The 17,995-nt window shown below is 35.8% G+C and overlaps 1 protein-coding gene across 1 annotated transcript in view; it reads right to left on the bottom strand.

Annotated features, from left to right (window-relative positions):
* TTC27 (tetratricopeptide repeat domain 27) overlaps window positions 1-17,995 on the bottom strand; it is a 126,601-nt gene that overhangs the window by 70,699 nt on the left and 37,907 nt on the right. Inside the window, exon 9 of the mRNA XM_017806838.1 lies at window positions 10,144-10,210. Coding sequence (XP_017662327.1) covers window positions 10,144-10,210 — 67 coding nt within the window. The remainder of the gene's footprint in view (window positions 1-10,143; window positions 10,211-17,995) is intronic.

Here is a 17,995-nt window from a genome sequence, read left to right as displayed (position 1 = left end):
CACATAAAAGATACACACTGAAGTTCTTGCACAATAAGCTGTAAAATGAGAAATATGGCCTTATTCCAACAACTAAATGACCTGCTTGCTTTTTGATTCTTACTACTAAGCTATTAACAGCTTCAGACCATGAAAGCTGTTCAAAATACAAACAGTTTTCTAAGCATATTTCCTTCCTTTATTCTAAAAACTGTAACGGTTTCACTGACATGTATTAAACTAAAAAGCAAAGAAAACATCTCAGTTTTAGCCAATGATAAAAGCCCAAACAAGGCACAATACTAATTTGGGGGAATGTAATGCATATGCTTTTCCTCTCCAAGTGTTGGAATTTTGAAGTCAAACATTCCATTTTACAGTGCAGAAAAATCTTTCCCCATCTATTTATAGAAATCTGTAAAAGATTTTCTCTCTCATCTTTTGTCTAGACTAGACAGAATTCATTGTAGAATGTGTTGGCCAACATATTCTGACAAATGTACTGCAGAAAAATCTAGCTGACACAAGACATGAAGTCTTTCAAGAAAAAAAGCCTGAGCTCCAATTTAATTAATGCAAGACATGCTTAAGAATAATACAGACAAGGCAGTAAAATCTCAAATATGTCAAAATATACCAACTAATACCTAGTGTCATGATTTTTATTTCAGTTCAGAAATGTCAGCTCACATGTCAGCTTCCCAGCTAGAAGAACATTAAATAGTGTAAATATTTTAAAACATTTTTGCAAATTGAAACAAGTAGAGCATGATGCTTTTAAACATTTTATTGGCATTTATTTGAATAGTCTTCATAACTAGCAGCTCTACTTGCTATGATTAATGCAGCCAATCCAAACATGTCAGATGTATTTATGCCATACCATATTATCATATATGCTAAGCATACAAATTAAACACAGAAAAAAAAAAGTCTCTTACTTTTCTCACAGTAATCATGAGACTCATTTATGATACACATTACATGAACAGTCCACTAAATGAGCTGGCACTGGCTCGATTTCCAGATGCAATGAGCTAACCCTCACGAACAGAATATGAACCTTTCTTATTTGTGTATTTGCACAACTGGAAATTACTTTTCATAAGGGTCACAAACACTTCATGTGAGCTACCCTATGAAGTTTTCTTGCATATTTCATGTTACAATTATGTATTAAAAATAACACTTTCCTTTATCAGCATGTAAATTATACCAATAAAAATGTATTTGTGGAAGAAAAAAAACACAAACAGCTGCGCAATGGGGTCCTGCTGGCAAGAACACATGCTTCCCCCCTTCAGTCATAATGTACTGTTTAAAACATGATCAGTACTTGAATTCAAGCATTCTACAGACACATGTATAATAAATGTGCATACATCCTCCATGCAGATGCATTTAAATGTTTCACAAATTAATTTAATCTTAACTTCTTAATTTCCAGTCAACAGCACTTGAAAATTCCATTTTACTATTTAAATGTGCAGCTTCTGATAAAAGACAAAAAAGGAAACACTGTGAAAATACCAGAATTAGAGCTGCTTAATCTTTGTCCTTTTATAACATAGAGGGCACCATGTTTTTCCATAACATACTTAAGCCAACTAACCCCTTATACAAGGGCAGTACACAGCACAAAACCACACCCAAAATCACTGCTGAACATAATGGGGTTTACTCAAAGGAGGACCGCTAAGCAAGTAAACAGATGTTTCACTGAAAATTTCTCAAAAATAGGTACTCCAAGTCCTTCCCCTTTACATCTCCTTTCAAAAGCCCATGGTTTATAGACTTTGAACTTGGATAAACATTTTTTGCACTCGAAAATCTTAAACTGACCATCAACAAATGTACCAAAGAAAGGACCAATTAGAAATCCCTTCCAGTAGCCTGGATACCTAAAACTTCAAAAGTAAAAAGATCAAAGGCAGAAAAAAACTAAAGAAAGGAAAACTCGTTGGAGACATTTCAGTTTTTCATCCTTAATTTTTGGGGAATAGAAAAAGAAATTCAAGCAGGAGCAGGGTAAGATAGATTTATTGCTTATCGAGTTCATATATTTTTTCCCAAAGTGGTTAGAAGAAGAATAGCTAGAATTGACTGCAACTGCTTTTCTTTAAAAAGAAAACAAAAAACAAAACAGTGACATTTTAATGGTGATAAATGAATTATTGAGTATCAGATTTACACATTTCAGACACCTTGGGGGGAAGAAAAAATACATACTTCATGACTGCAATCAAGGACTATAACATTCTAATCAAACCTGTCCTAAATTGTGCATTGAATCAAAAAAAATCTGTTCCTTCTTCAATATTTTGTCATTAACATAGACCAGAAAGAATGTTTGGTGTACTGATATGAAAAATGTTCTACTTCCAGTCAAAAATATAGACATGATATGATCATAGAAAATTAAACTCAAGTTGCTTAGACAGTAGCAAACAAGAATTCAACCGTCTTCATTTTTTCAGATGGTATTTACTTTGAAAAAAAGGGAGACTTGTATTTACTCCTTGTTTAGTTCATCTGTGCTCTTTCCAGCCAAACAGGCAGATTAGTAGAATATGTCACTAAAAAAAGTGACTGCTAGTACTAACACATGAATTGAACTAATCAGCAGAACACTGTCAAAAATGGATTATTAAGCACCATATAGAAGAGTGAGAATGTCCTATTTCCTTCAGATGATACCTCAGACAGTGTTTTGTTGAAAGGGAGTTTAATTTAATTTTCTTTCTGCAACAAAATCTTTCTTGCTTAAGTAAATTATAATAGTTCTAACTGGTGAAGGACATAAGAGGGGGAAGGGAAGCCTGCAACATGTCAGCTGGCTGTCAGAGAGGCTGCTAGAAAAAATAAGTGAGCTGCTGATAGATAAAGAAGAAGGAGGAGGGGGAGAAGAAAGGCTGCTGTGGGAAAAAATGTTACTAACTGTCATCAAATTTGCCTGCTTAACTTCTCAAACCCTTAGACAAGCAAATAATCTATTAATATTTAAACATGATTTTCATGTTCTTTTACCACTGCAGTTTCAGTGAGACCACTACAATTTATTGCTCAAGTAATTCTGTACAGATTACACAAAAGAGCATGCTATTCTAGAGAGGAAAAGCTATCCCAAATTTCTTGCTCAGAAAGGCACACAATAAATCAGGAATCATCTCTTGCAAGACGTGATGCAAGCAGAGCTGTGGATCCCAGGGACTGAGGGAAGAATTTAGACCACAGAGGAGAACAAAGTTGAAAGGGATAAAAGTGTCAATTATGTTGAAATCTGATACTTTGTAAAATAAACCAACTTCAAACAGACCGTTACTTAATCCCAGTTTTGGAATGGAATGCAAGCTTCCCCCCTGCCCTGCAACACATGTACGACAGCACCCAGTTACTTTACCCAAAACACCTAAATGCAACAACACAACGGCAGCAAACATGACTGACAACACTAGGCTAGTTTCCTATCCACAAAACATCCCAAAGGTATGTACCAGACACTTTGTGAACAAGCTTCCAAGAAACCTAGTTGAGTCTTTGAACATGCAGCAGAAACAAGCAGCTTCTCTTTTGCTATACTCAGTGTGATTTCCCAGTACTGTGAGATGGGCCAGAAGGCATACACGCGTTAAATTAGCAAGTGTTTAGATCCTGACATTCCTGCAAAATGATTCAGACTTTTGAATAAAAGTGCTTAGAAGAGAAAAATAAATGAAAGAAAAAAAAAAAAGAATAAAATAGGTTTGAATTCATTTACTTTAAAAAAAAAGTCTCACTAGTACTAGCAGGGCTTTGCTGAGAGAAAGCCTTTGCGGTGTTATAATCTCGTAACCAACAGAGTCTATTCAAAATGGGCAATACAGCTTAGAAAAAGAAGTGAAAGAAACTTTTTATAAAGCCACTAAAGTTACAGCAGTAGAGACACATGGCACTCTTAATGAGCTTTTCAATACTCTTGCTGCTTATAAAACATAAAAAAACTGCAGCCATTTTCTCAGCAGAGAAAAATGCACTGCTTTTATTTAAGTTATATAAACAACTTCTCTTCAGAAACCAAATTGGCATGTTAGTTTTATAGAGATTTTGATAGGAAGGCTTAACATTAAAAATATCATATGCCGTGATTTAATTGCTCCCTAGTTCCACATTAATATCACAAATGCCATAGAAAAGATGAGAAAAACAAAGTATTCCCATTTCCACCTTCCACTCCCTCCTCCCACATTGAAAAGAAGAAAAAGTATTCATATATGCATATTCATACACATACACTCAATAAAATGTGCACTATAATTGTTCACTGTGATTTTCAAAGGTACCATACAACATCAGTTTCTACTACACTCAATAAATGCCCACCTCTGGAAAAAAATCTGTCCAACCATTCTCAAATTCCTTAGTAAAAACAGTTTCTTATGGAACTGGTAGCTCTACACAGTGGAAAAACATTCCCATCTGGTCTATCTTTGGAATACACAGTATTCCTTGGATTTTACACACTCCTTCCACATTCTACAAGTCCTCAATCAGACCTTGGTATCCTTCACACCATTACTGGAAACATTTCAAAATGGTACAGTATTTTTGTCTGAAGATGGTGAATAGCTTTTAAGTTTTGTACTCCAAGCACAAGAACAGCTATTACAACTGGTTTCTTTCCTCTTTAAGAAAGATATCCTCACCTGTTCAAAGTGTACACAGACAGAAGAATTGCCAGAGCTTCCTTTTCCCACTTTCATCACTTAATAAAGAAACCAACTGTTCTACTCTCCATAAACGATAGAAGTCTCAGGAGTATAACAAACCAAAGCAACTAAATTTTCCATGGTTGCTTTTCTTTCCCTTCTCATCTTCTGTGGATTCCAAAGGATATGGGAATGCACCAAGCAAGGCTTCTCTTTCACAGGTTCTGCTTACTTTCTCAGCTCCCCACAGGTTAATACTGTTGCTACCACTCAATGTCCCTTGACCATAACACACTAATAAGGGGAAAAAGTAATATTCTTCTACACTGGGCTAGGTGCTCATCACATTTACCACAAAGTCCTTTTCTCCTGGATTATGCAAAGGCTTCAACAGATGGAATGGGTAATTTTAAGGACCAGCTGCAGCTCCTTAATCCTGGATACTTGTTGGAGTGTCATATTAGACTATGAAACATTGGATTATCTCCATAGTATGTAAAATATAAGCTATAGTATAAGCTTTCTATAAAGCAGTAGGAACTTGCATTGCAGAGTTTAATCTATTAGTGTTTTGTTTTAAAAAGAAAACATTTTTCTCTTTTGTAAGATAATAATGCAACACCATCCAGTATTTAATATTTTCCCTATTTCCCTCCAAAAACTGCATAATATTAAATTAAAACATAAAGTAGTAATTACCAGTTGTTACACAGAGCTTTCATTTGTTCCTGAAACTTTTTTTTACATTTCAGAAATACTTTGTAGGCTTATGCTCTAAAGCTTATGTTGACATCACAAACACCATTTATAAAGCTTTAAATGTAATTTATTTATTTTTTTAATATCACATACATTTATGTAACACTGTTGTTCATTTAGACTCCTCTTTGGCATACTGTCTTAACTGCATGACCTATTCAAAATAATGTATACAGCAAGTATTTAATAGAAGTGATTTTAAGACCTTACTTTTGCTCATTTCTGAAAAGGATTTTTTTCTAAAAGAAGTATTTTGGCCACTGCTATACAGCTCAGTGATGTACTTGTGAACTTCTAGGGAAAAACTGCTGCCCAAAATAAAACATAGAAGAACTTCACATTTGTATTTTTACATTAAAAAAAAAAAATCCACTGAAATTAAAGATGGATAAGGAAGCATATTTAAACATTGCAAAACTAACTCAGGAACCTGGGAGTAAACTAAGCTACAACATCTCGATGTAAAAGCAGCACTGTGCTAGTTCTTTGGTTTCTTACATTATCTGCTTCCTACTTCCTATACAGAAAGCTCTGGGGAAAAAGTTTATTATAAGGAAGAAACCAGTAGTTCTACCAGAGAAGCACTGAGTCTCACTACTGGTTTACTGTCCCTCTTTCCCTCTCTTAAAAATAGCTTTTAAATGCAATATTCAGTTAGCTATTTCAGAACATTCCCCAAATATCAACTGCATACCTGTGTCTCCAAAGAATTGTGGTATTTGAATTCTCAGTAAGATCTTTACTTTCTCAGGAGACCAAGTGCTTATCATAAAAGATAAAATTTTAAAAAATTTTAACTGTTTCCCTAAACTGTTAGGTGTGAGTAAAGTAACATTTAATCCTCTTTAAAATCAAATGTTTTATTTTTGTGTTTATTCTTACGCTTCTTATGCTATAATGTAGAATCCCAGCTACGTTACTTCTCATGTAAAGACATTAAATCAACAATAAAAATACAAGAAGAAAAACAAAATCAAGTACATCTAAATTCACTTACAGATTAATATCTTAAAAGTTGAAATATTATGCTGATGATAGGCTAAGAGATTTGATGAGAACACCTCAAGATTTAAGTCAAATTATTGCACCAAAAGGTGTTATCCCAGCCAATCACACCACATACACCTTGACAGCTTGCTTCAAAAATTAGCAAGACTGAAAGTAATTCTTAGTTACAAAAGCTAGTACTTGCAGGACAATGGCAACTTCTCCCAAGTGATTTAAGTAAATGAAAAGCAGCAATCCTTTTGTATTGACTGCAGTGACTTAATAGTGTTATTTTTAGTATTGTAAGCTCTGTTGTTAAATATATATATATGTTAAAGATCTAGTAATTTTCAACTTCTACGGATCTAAAAGGGAGTTTAGAATGCCTGTTGGTTTTTTTCCAAACTACACCTAATATGAGGCAGGACCACATCATCTACTTGAGATCAATTTGATCATCCTTTTCCTCTCATACTATGCATATCTTAATTCTCTCTGCTCAAGAGAAACTGAACGTCACATGCATTTATTTTGCAATGTCCAAAGCAAGAAGATCTCTTGATAATTCACTGAGCAATTAAAATGCCTTATAATTTCTCAAGTTTCCTAAGATATCTTGAACTGCCTTCCTTTTTTGAGGAAACAAATTTCAGCAGATATCAGATGAATGCATGACAACCATCTAACCAGCCTGCAGATTTAGGAATCCACATGTAGGCTGAGAAGATGCCTGCTCACACACGCAACAGAGCAGTTTAAATGATGCTAAAGAAATTACTAGAGCAGCATTGATATGGTGCTCATTGTCCTATTATGGTAAATACCTTTAGTATAAATTGTAACAGTTACGGTGCCACTTTTTTTACTCAACTGGCAGACACCATAAGAACCAAGGCTGTGTTAACACTCACACAAGGCTGTGTTAACATTGACACAGAACATTCCTACTTCCAGGGAGCACAGTGGATGGATATGCCTCAGTGACCCAGATCTAAGACACAAAAGACCTCAGAGATTTCATCACGAAATTCTGCAGTGACTATTCACAATTTTAGGCTCAGATGCAAATGCCACAAGATACATATAATGAAAATAACTTATATAAGCTAATGTCTAGTTCCTGCTTTCAGCTTCCAGGAAAGATTTGGGATGGTATTGTTACAATTCAAACTTGTTCTTCTTGTGCCTTAGAGCATAGGTCAAGATCAAAAGAGAAAATAATGGTAAGATTAATTTGTGTCCCTACATCTAGTTAACTCGGTAACATTAAGCAAAAGTTTAAAAGAACACTACTCTGATATTGAAATTTACTATTTAATCTCATTTTTAGACTACCAGCTACTTCTTTATCTCACTGCTGTCCACTGAATTTTGCATTACTAATGAGATCTACATTCCTCTTCGTTTATTGCCATAGACCCTTCTGGTTTTGCTACTCTGAGCACAGAGCGATAGGGGAGCCTACACATATCTTTTAGCTGTTTCTCTGGAGATCTAACCTGCTGATCTTACTAGAGTGGCTTCTGATCTTACTAGAGTGAAGCAAGCTGTAGCTAACTTAGAAGCTCTAGAAAAGATAAATAAATAAATGAAAACATAAGCTCCCCACAGTCACTGCAATAAAAAATTAAAAAGCAAGTTAATCAGCTGTCCTGTGGATTTTGAGGGATCAGTCACTAGGTGGCAGAAAAATGCAGTTTAATTTTCTCATCATGATAAAGAATTCACCCAACCGATTTACATCTCAGATAACAGGTAATACTATCTGTCAAGCAATGTCAGATAAAAAGATGACAGAAAAGCTGATTATCTGTCTTTCCTAGAGTATGAGCTACCTCAACTTTTTCTACTCTCCTGTAAAACCTGAAGAACATTTAAATGTTTGAAAACTCAAGTGTTAAAACAGTTAAACGCCATTGCTTGTTTTATTATACACCACTACAGGAGTATGATCTATCTTGTTCTGTTATCACAATATCACTCCATTTCATATTAAAATGATAGAATATATGGAGAAGTTATTTCAAGATTCAGGTATATGATGGTTGCTTTTCCCCCCAAAAAGTACATGAACAATAGCGGGTAGTGTGAAGACTGAAGCAAGAAATATACAAAAACAGTGCAGGGAATTTGGAAATTATATCTGAGAAGCAAGGTTCTGAGTTTTCACAGGAAACCATCTATTTATAATTTTATATAATGCTTTAACATGATTTTAACAACAAAAATGGTAGGGTTTGTTTTAATGAAGTTATACGCATGTCTTGAAACTTTGTATGTTTGTATTAACAGTATTTTGGGGGAAAAATGGCATTGTAATAGTTTCACCATTTTTTAAAAAAAACTTGCAGTACTCAGTTCACCAGTTTGGTGGGTTTTTTAATTCCTATGGGCCTTTCTATGTGTACATTTCCTGACTTTGTACGTACTGATTGTTTCTGTAATTTTTTCTTCTCCTTTGATGGCCATCATTCTTTAATATTCTTATTGGGTATTTCAATTACTACAATATGAAATGAGAGTGGAAACTCATTTTTTCTACATTTCAATTTTTTCCTGCTCTCTATTCGTACCTTTTCAGAAAACAACACGGAACAAAAGTGTACTTCAAAACAAAGTACTTTAGAAATTATATCATGAGAAAGCACTACTATCACTGTAGCAACAAACAGAAAACCTACAAAACCCAAACTGTTTTACAACAATTCACTCAGTTCCCTCATGCATATTTTACATGTACTGTATTAGCATAAGGACCTAAACAAACATTACTTTAAAACCAATCTATTTTACGTTTATCTAATAAGATTAGGATTTTCTTTTTAACAGACTGAACTTTCTTTTACAAAAAAAAACCCAACCAAACATTACCACAGTTAACCTTGGATTACTGTCCATAGTCCTTTCACATAACTACAACTGCCAGTGATAAGATTCTACCTCAGTTGAAATCAAAGGGGTTTTTGCTAAGATCCAATAATTTACTTTTTCAGATCACTTTACTACAGCAATAAAGTCTCAGACTACAAGGCTTGGGTAGGAAAGCAAGCCCCCTTTATTGTACCCAAAGTCAAGTCTAACATTGTAGAAAGTAAGTAAAATCACAAGGCCTTCCTCCTCCACCCTCCCACCTAAAATAATGTTGAAAACCACATAAAAGCAGAAAAGATCAAGAAAGAAGCAAATTGTGTTTTGTCTTAAGTAAAAAAAAAATTACATTGAAAAAATACTGAGAATTTTCAAAGCTTCATTTGGAAGTTACAGAATTATTCTGCAGCAAATCAGCCACTGAACTGGGAGGAAACACGTCTAAGCAGAACACCTGATACAGACTGAATAAATCTGATAGAATAAAGCTCAAAATCCTTTTGAACTCCACTTAAACACTGTTCAAAGAGCAGCACTTTCACAGTGTCACAGGAAGAATTTGCTGAATTAGGTATAATTCATATAGCTAATAAAAACCAAACACATTCAAAAATGTTTTGTATGTGTTTTCAGGTGAAATTAACATTTTTAAATGCCAAATTCTTCCTCATGATGATGGCTGAAAATCAAACAGAACTTCAGCATCACTTTAATTTCTTCAAATAAGAAAAAGCTATGGAAACATCTGAGTACTAACAGGGATTTGCTTTACAAACAGGTTCCTCATTACTGTGACAGATTACTGCCTGGTACTTAAATATTAAGAGAAAACATGTTTACTATGAAGTCCAGATAAGTTACTTACTGAAGTAAAAGCCAAAAGTTCTTCTTCAGTTAATTTGTGTATTGGATTGTTCTTCTGGAAGTCTATACTGTAAAGAGAAAAATATAAAACAATGCTGATTTCATCTTTAGAATAACATTATGCAGACCACATTTTTCAAACTTGCGGAAATCTAAAGGACATTCTGGAAAACTGTAACAATGACAAATGGGAGTTTGGTATGTGCAGAAGATGACCTAGACCTAGGAATAGTCACAGAAATAAAGAATCATTTAGAGGACCAAAATATTTTAGAGTACCTTTCCAATACTATTCTCAAGTGAAAAGTCTTACTTGGTTTAAGCTTATGGGAAAAATGATTTCACAAATCCTATAAAGTTTGAAATCCATTGTTTGTTTTTATAGAGATCTGTTTTCAGTCAAAATCCTATAACTAACTGAAAGCAAACTCCGCAAAGCAAAAAACGACTAATGTTGAAGGGTAATCTCAAACAAACACCGCCTTCCTAGTCGGTCAAGAAATGTGGCCACAGGGGTCCATCTCTCACTAACCGGCATTACCACTACCTTGTAGTATTCAAAGGGGCAAAACCAGAAGAATACACAGAGGTGAGAATGAAAACTATTTTATTCAGAGTTGGATCTGCTTACAGAGATGATAAAGAAACTTGGCTTGCAACTCTACATGGGTGGACATTCTCTTTAGACAACAGTCCACCAACACTTACAAACATACTTCAAGAGATATCACCAAATCGCACAAAAAGCAACAAAGCTATAATTCAAGCTCCCTGTTAAAAACAAAGCTATCAAGTGAAAATATATCATAAGTTATACCACGGATCATCACCAAACCTATATAATGGCCATATACATAAGCTTAAATTTATCACACTAAATTTTGCAGAAGGCTTCATATTCTAGGCTAAAATTGCAAAGATACTTACTGTGATGATAGGTTACAGATTGAAATTACGCTCCCTATATTACATACCTTACTTTGGAGATAAGACTTTGCCCCAATCTAACTTTCTTTTCTTGCCATTTTATTAATTCTTCTTTGTACATACGATACAATTACCATTGCAGAAATAATGATCAATACTTTGATTAAAACCCTGTTACTAACCACAAGAATAAGATAAAGAATAGATGCCTTTTGAAAACTCAATTATCTTTAAAAAGTCATGGCGATCAAGAGAGGTTCCCAAGGACTAACAGAAAGCAAATGTCACTCCTGTCTTCAGCAAAAGTAAAAAGAAGGATCCAGGTTAGCCTCATCTCATGAAGCAGTACGCCCTTGAAGCCATTTCTTAACACATGGAGGCAGCAGTCAGTAACATTCACCAAGAGAAAGCCACACCTGACCAACTTGATAATCTCTGTGATGAGCTTGGTAGATTTGAGGAGAGCAGTGGACATTGGCTATCTGAACTTCAGTAAGACTGAAAACTGTCTGAACAGACAGGCCCAAAGAGTTGTGATCAGCAGTACAAAGTGTAGTTGGAAGTCCAATAACTAGTGGTGTACCACTGGGGTCAATAGAGAGTTCAGTACTGTTCAACATCTTCATCAAGCATCTGGATGATGGGGCTGAGCGTACCCTCAGCAAGTTTCCTGATGGCACAATATGGAGAGGAGTGGCTGATATACCAGCAGCTTATGCTACTATCCAAAGAGATCTCCACAAGCTGGAGATACAGGCTGACAGGAACCTCATGCAGTTCTGCCAAGACAAATGCCAAGAACTGACCTTGCTGGAGCAATGTCATCAGTCCCTCCTTACCACAACCAATCTGTGTGTGATATGAAGGACAAGAAGGTGAGAGAGTAGTCTGCATGGATTTAAGGAGAAGAAACCATGCCTGAATAACCAGATAGCCTTTGATAATGAGATGACTACGTTGGTGGGCTTTATCTTGACTTTGGAAAGGTGCTTCGCACTGTCTTCCACACCATCCTCATAGATAAACTGAGAAAATATAGACTAGGTAAACGCACAGCACCGTACACTGAAAACCACATGAACTGCTGTTTTCAAAGGACTATGCCAAGCAGCATGAAGTCCAGCTGGAGGACAGTGCCTAGCAGTGTATGCCAGGGATCAAATAAAGTTTGAAATCTTCATTAATTACCTTGATGACAGGACAGAATGCAAAGTCCTGCACTTAGGGAGGAATAGCCCCATGCACCAATACAGCCTGGGGGTTGATCACCCAGTACTGAGCTTGGCAGAAAAGGACCTGGGGTCTCAGTGAAAACAAAGCTGAACACGAGTCAGCAATGTGCCCTCATACCAAAGTCATTCAAAGCCTCGTGGGTTACATTAGGAAAGTCCTGCCAGCAGCCAAGGGAGGTGATATTTCCCCTCTACTCAGTGCCCTGGTGAGACCATACCTGGGGTGCTGTCTCCAGCTCAGGCTCCTCAGTGCAAGAACGACAGGGACATATGAGAGCAAGCCCATTAATGGGCCACAAATATGGTAAATATAGGCAGGCACCTGACAAAGGGAGAGAGTGAGAAAGTTGGGATAGTTTAAGTTCAGTAAGAGAGGGCTCCAGGAGATCATATGAGTGTGTATAAACATCTGATGGCAGAGTGAACAGGAAATCACCTGTCTCTTCTCAGTGATGCCCAATGAAGGGACAAGAAACAGTGGCCACAAACTGAAATCCAGGAAATTCCAAGAAAAAAAGAGTAAAACACGTGAAGGGATTATTCACAGAGGTTGTGGTGACTGTTGTTGGAGATATTCAAAGCCCAATTAGACATGACTGTAAAAAGCCTGCTCTAGTTGACTGCTTCAAGCAAGGAAGTTGGACCACATGACCTCTAGAGGTCCCCTTCAACTCTCAAAAAATTCTTTAAATTTTCATTTAATGATACTTACAGTTTATATTTTTCAGCCTTGTATTTTGTTAACAAAAATGAAGAACAGACACTATTATTGAAAACTAGAAATAAACCTTTTTTTTACATTGTACTTGAAAGTTTGTCCACATTGTACATGTTACCAGCTATCACAACAGGGATCTCTCTTGCCATCCTATTCCAACTACCTCATGTAGAATATAAAAGGATTTATAGTTTTTCTTTTCTTTATTGTAAGGGGTTTTTCCCTTAAAAACCAATTAATTTAGTTTTCCTTTTCTTACTAAAGAATAATAAATGTAACATTTATGCTGTGTCCAGGACATACTGTAGGCTCTGAGAAACAACTAAAAGATGTGGCTGTTTAATGACTTCATATTGTCTTCATGCTTGAGTATACTAATTAGGCTATCCATAAGCTGTGAGAGTAGAAAGGAATCAGTATAGAGAAGATTTTGAGAAAGGCAGTAATTTGAAGTTTATTTACATAGTGATTGAATATCCCAACGGAACTAAGAATATGATTTTCAGTAGAGAACCTTCCTCTGCTTTCACGTGCTTACAGTCAAAAATGGTCAAGATAGAAAAGGTAAAACACACTGATATTCTTTTGGTAAATTCTATCAAGGTGTAGCAAGAATGCACTTTGAAACTCTTAAGTTCTCTCCTATATCACTTATCTGGCAGCTGCATTAAAAAAAAAGCCAGAGTGCCTGATGTATTTTGGTTTTCCCTTTGAAGACATGATATTAAGTCATATTAAAAGAATTGTAAGAGTAAACAGCAAAGCATGCACGATAAGAAAAAGAAAAACTGATGCCACACAAGCATTCTTATCTCTTTATATGCCCACAAAAAGAAACAGAATTATTATCTGCGCAGCAGAGTACCAAGCCTCCATCCTGATTGTATGGGTCTCTTCCAAATTCCAGCTTCATGACATGGGGAACAGAGGGAAAAAAACCACAGGAAGAGAAAGTTCTCCCTGAAAAGCACTGCTTCAGCATTTCTAAAATGGCCCTTCTTTAGGAACCACTAATATTCAACAAGCTAGAGCAGCCTAAGAATGAGCACAGACAAAACATTCAGGAAATTAAAGGATGAGTTTGAAACAAATTTTACTGTACCAGTGCAAATAGCATTTGTTCAAATTATTGTAGTCAAATACAGGTAGGCTGAGATGGAACAAAAGCATAATTACACCCCCTTCTGAGATTCAATTTCCTACTTCTATCAGGAGGTAAGATTCTTTTTCCCCTCTTTGTTCTTTTTTTTTGTTGTTTTTTTTTTGGGGGGGGGATGTTTTGCTTTTTTTGTAACTTAGGAGATGCCCTCTTTTAAAAGTACTTTTCTTCATGCTTTTTTACCAAACTTTCCCCAAAGTATGGAGGGGGAGGGAATGACAATGACACATGACTACAATACACACTGAATCAAACAGAATTGTGAGTGTGTTTACTGAATTTTCTAAAGGTATTTTTAGAAAAAGCTATCAGAGAAGGTCAGTGGCATATAGGCACTACTCTCTCCATTTATTTAAATGGTAACATCTGAATTTGTTCTATGTTATATAATAAAGAATCTAAAAGCATATCAGGTTCAGAGCTGATGATTATTCACAGCAACATAAGGTAAAAGAATAAAACATATACATTTTTAAAAACAATTAAGAGACGTGCAAGCACAAACATCTGTATGAACTGATATAAACATAAGTATGTTGCAAAAACTTGAACAGAAATTAGATAACTGCAGTTCTTTATGGTTCAAGGTTTCATTAAAAGGTTTTTTTTCATCTCTTTGATAATAACAATTCTCTGACTAATCAACCAACTTGTTTTATCCTGTAACAACACAGACACCTAATAATGCAAATTGAGTGGGTGGATGAGAGAGGAAGGGCCTTAATAGCCAGAATTCTTTTGGGGGGAAAAAAAAATAAAAAAATTGCACATTACTGTAGGGAAGAACATGACCAGAGTAGTTATAAGACAACAATTTCTACAGTGGAAGAAAGCTTGAGAGCTCTTTCAGCACTACAAACCTCTAAATTCAGACAAATGGTTATCTAGTATGTTCCTACAGACTTCCCATGACAGAGGTTCTACACATCAGCATAAATGCTATGAAGCATGTTTCATACCACCATCTGCTTGAGCAAGCTATATAAATGTGGCCACAAGGACATACTAATTATGCTTTTGGTTGAGAAAAGGCTTCAAAAAGCAAGCCACCTCCTTTTGGTTTTGTTACATTCTGTAAAGTTGGACTGACAATAGGGAAAACTATTTTTCCTCCTTCCTGATTTAACTTGTGTGGTTCTGATTTTTGGTGAAGACTAGGGGAAAAAAAATTCTGTCACATATATAATTGTTTTTTCCCTTCCTTGAGAAATTTTTTCATGCAAACAGGAAAGTAATAAAAAATTCTCTGCGTCAGTTACTATTTTCCTTGTCCAATGTCAGCTGCTAGTGGAAATACTTACAGTTGGCTTGATGTAGTCAATTAAAGGCACTAAATGCTAGTCACTGATACGAATGTGACTACAGGTAAAAAACAATAAGTTTCTCTATGCATGGGGGAGAAAACAAAACAAAACAAAAGCGTAAAAAAAGGTAGCAAGAAAACTCCAAGTATTACAACAACACAACAGCAGTTAGGCAACCAGAACATTGAGTGACATGACCATAGCTTTTGAAAAGCATGGGTAAACAAAGGGACAGGTAAATTTTGACAAAAGTGGAACTTATTTTTCAGCATCTTAAAAATACATTGATTCAAGCGGAAAGGATGAATCCTCTTTATTCTAGACAGATTTTTGTCACAGTTTTTTGAAGCATATAGATGCAGTTCTTCCAGATCAAAGCAGTGCTAAAATAGATCTCTAATTTCCATTTCTGCCAAATCCATTTGCAAAGCTTGAAGACACATAACTACAGTAATGCAAGTATCGAAAGACGAGAAAAACTAAATTTTTTAAATTATTTTTCCACACTGAATCAAATCAAATTTAAAGCTATATTTTGAATCTGAATCTAGAGTAGAATTGTAGCTTGGTTTTAAGCATTTCTAATGACTGTGTTAGCTCCTGTCAGAGTACTTCTATGACCTGTATTTGTTCTGATTTCAAGGACAATTTAAACAGTTCATCCCAGAGAATTTCTGGAGTTGAAATTTGAGTGAAATCTAGAATCTATTGCTGTAAGATCTATGATCTCTTAGGATTTTTCATAACAACATGAAGAGAAGTCACTAATCATCACATCATTCAGCTTTGTGAGGTATTTTCTGTTCACTCTTGAATCCTGTCTTAAGGAGTTTATTGAAATAGAAGAGGGAAAGAACACAATGAGAAACAGATGTTCTTTAGGGAGATAAAACAGAACCTTGGAGTAAGAGAATTACAGGAAAGAAAAAACTTTCTCTAACTAAAAAGCTGCAAAAGAGGTTACATGCTAAGAGATTGAGTGCTAAGTTAACAGGAACAAAGAGTATTCAAAAAAGAATTAGCTTTGGAATGAAATAGCTGAAACACTGTCACGGTTTAGCCCCAGACAGTAACTAAGCAACTCACATCTGCTTGCTCACTCATTCCCCCACCAGTGAAATGAGTGTAAGAGAACTGGAAAAGTAAAAGTGAAGAAAACTCATTAGTTGAGAGGAATTAATTCACTGCTTTCCACCAACAGGCAGGTGTTCAGCCATCTCCAGAAAAGCAGGGCTCCATCACATGTAACACTTACTTGGGGAGACAAACACCATCTCTTCAAATGTCCCTCCCTTTCTCCTCCTTTCCCCAGCTTTATACACTGACTGTGTATAAAGTTCCATATGCTACGGAATATCCCTTTGGTCAGTTGTCAGTTGTCCCGGCTGTGTCCCCTCCAAGCATTTTGTGCAGCTCCTCACTGGCAGACCATGAGGTACTGAAAGGTCCTTGACTTAGGGTAAAAATTACTAAGCAACAGCCAAACACCACTGTGTTATCAACATTATTCTTGTGCCAAATCCAAAACACAGCACTGTACCACCTACTAAGAAGAAAGTGAACTCTGTCCCAGCTGAAACCAGGACGGACGCTAAAAGCAGTGACTAAGTCTTCATTTAAAACTAACTCAATGCCTGAAGGAAGATAAGAGACCAACAAAAATAATGCCAGCCTTTAAAACTGGTGTCAGGGGATCAGTGTAACTACTGGCTTGCAAGCATATAATCCGTTGCAGGTAAGTAAGGAAAGACTACAATGAACAGGACTTGAGATACATGGACAAATACAACGCGAGTGGGGAGAGTCAGCCAGGCTTCTGTAACAAACAAACAAAACCCCAAAACAAAAACCCCAGACCAAAACAAAACAAAAAAAATCAAACCCTGCATTATAAACCTGTTGGAGGCTTTCAGACCGTTTAACCAGCATGAGGATACACATAAGATGGTTGATGAAATCAACTTGGATCTCTAAGACTTTTTTTTTTTTTGAGAAGTTCCTCACCAAGAAGGACTTTCAAAGAAACTTAGCATTCATATGAGATAAAGGGAAATGTCTTGGCAAAGGTCAGTAACTGATTAAGAGATAGGAAAGGGTATGGAGATGGTCATTGGTATAATCCTGCATAGGTTTTGTGCTGTGATCCATGTGCTCTAATATTAATAAAAAAACTGGAACAGGAGAATGTATAGCAAGGTGAGAAAACTTGCAAATGATATGACATTGTTGAAGTGGAGGTGTGAATAGACAATAAGTTCCTGCAGAAAGACCTTACAGGAAAAAGGGGTAATAAAATAAAAATGCCAAGCAATGCACAAGAGGAAACACAGTCTCAGTGTCACAAAAAATGATAGGCTCCAATCGGACCATTTCTACTCAGGAACAACTCATTAACCCTGCAGCTGCATAAAAACATTACCTCAGTACTAGCCAGTTGTTAAACAGACAAATCAAAATGTGAATAATTAATTAGGAAAGCAATAGAGAACAATACACTAGGGCATATTACATTA

This window comes from Lepidothrix coronata, unplaced genomic scaffold, assembly GCF_001604755.1.
Source record: "Lepidothrix coronata isolate B3197 unplaced genomic scaffold, Lepidothrix_coronata-1.0 Scaffold16, whole genome shotgun sequence".
Classification (NCBI taxonomy): Eukaryota; Metazoa; Chordata; class Aves; order Passeriformes; family Pipridae; genus Lepidothrix; species Lepidothrix coronata.
Note: the sequence above shows the minus strand (reverse complement) of the source record. Positions and strands in the feature narration are given on the sequence as shown.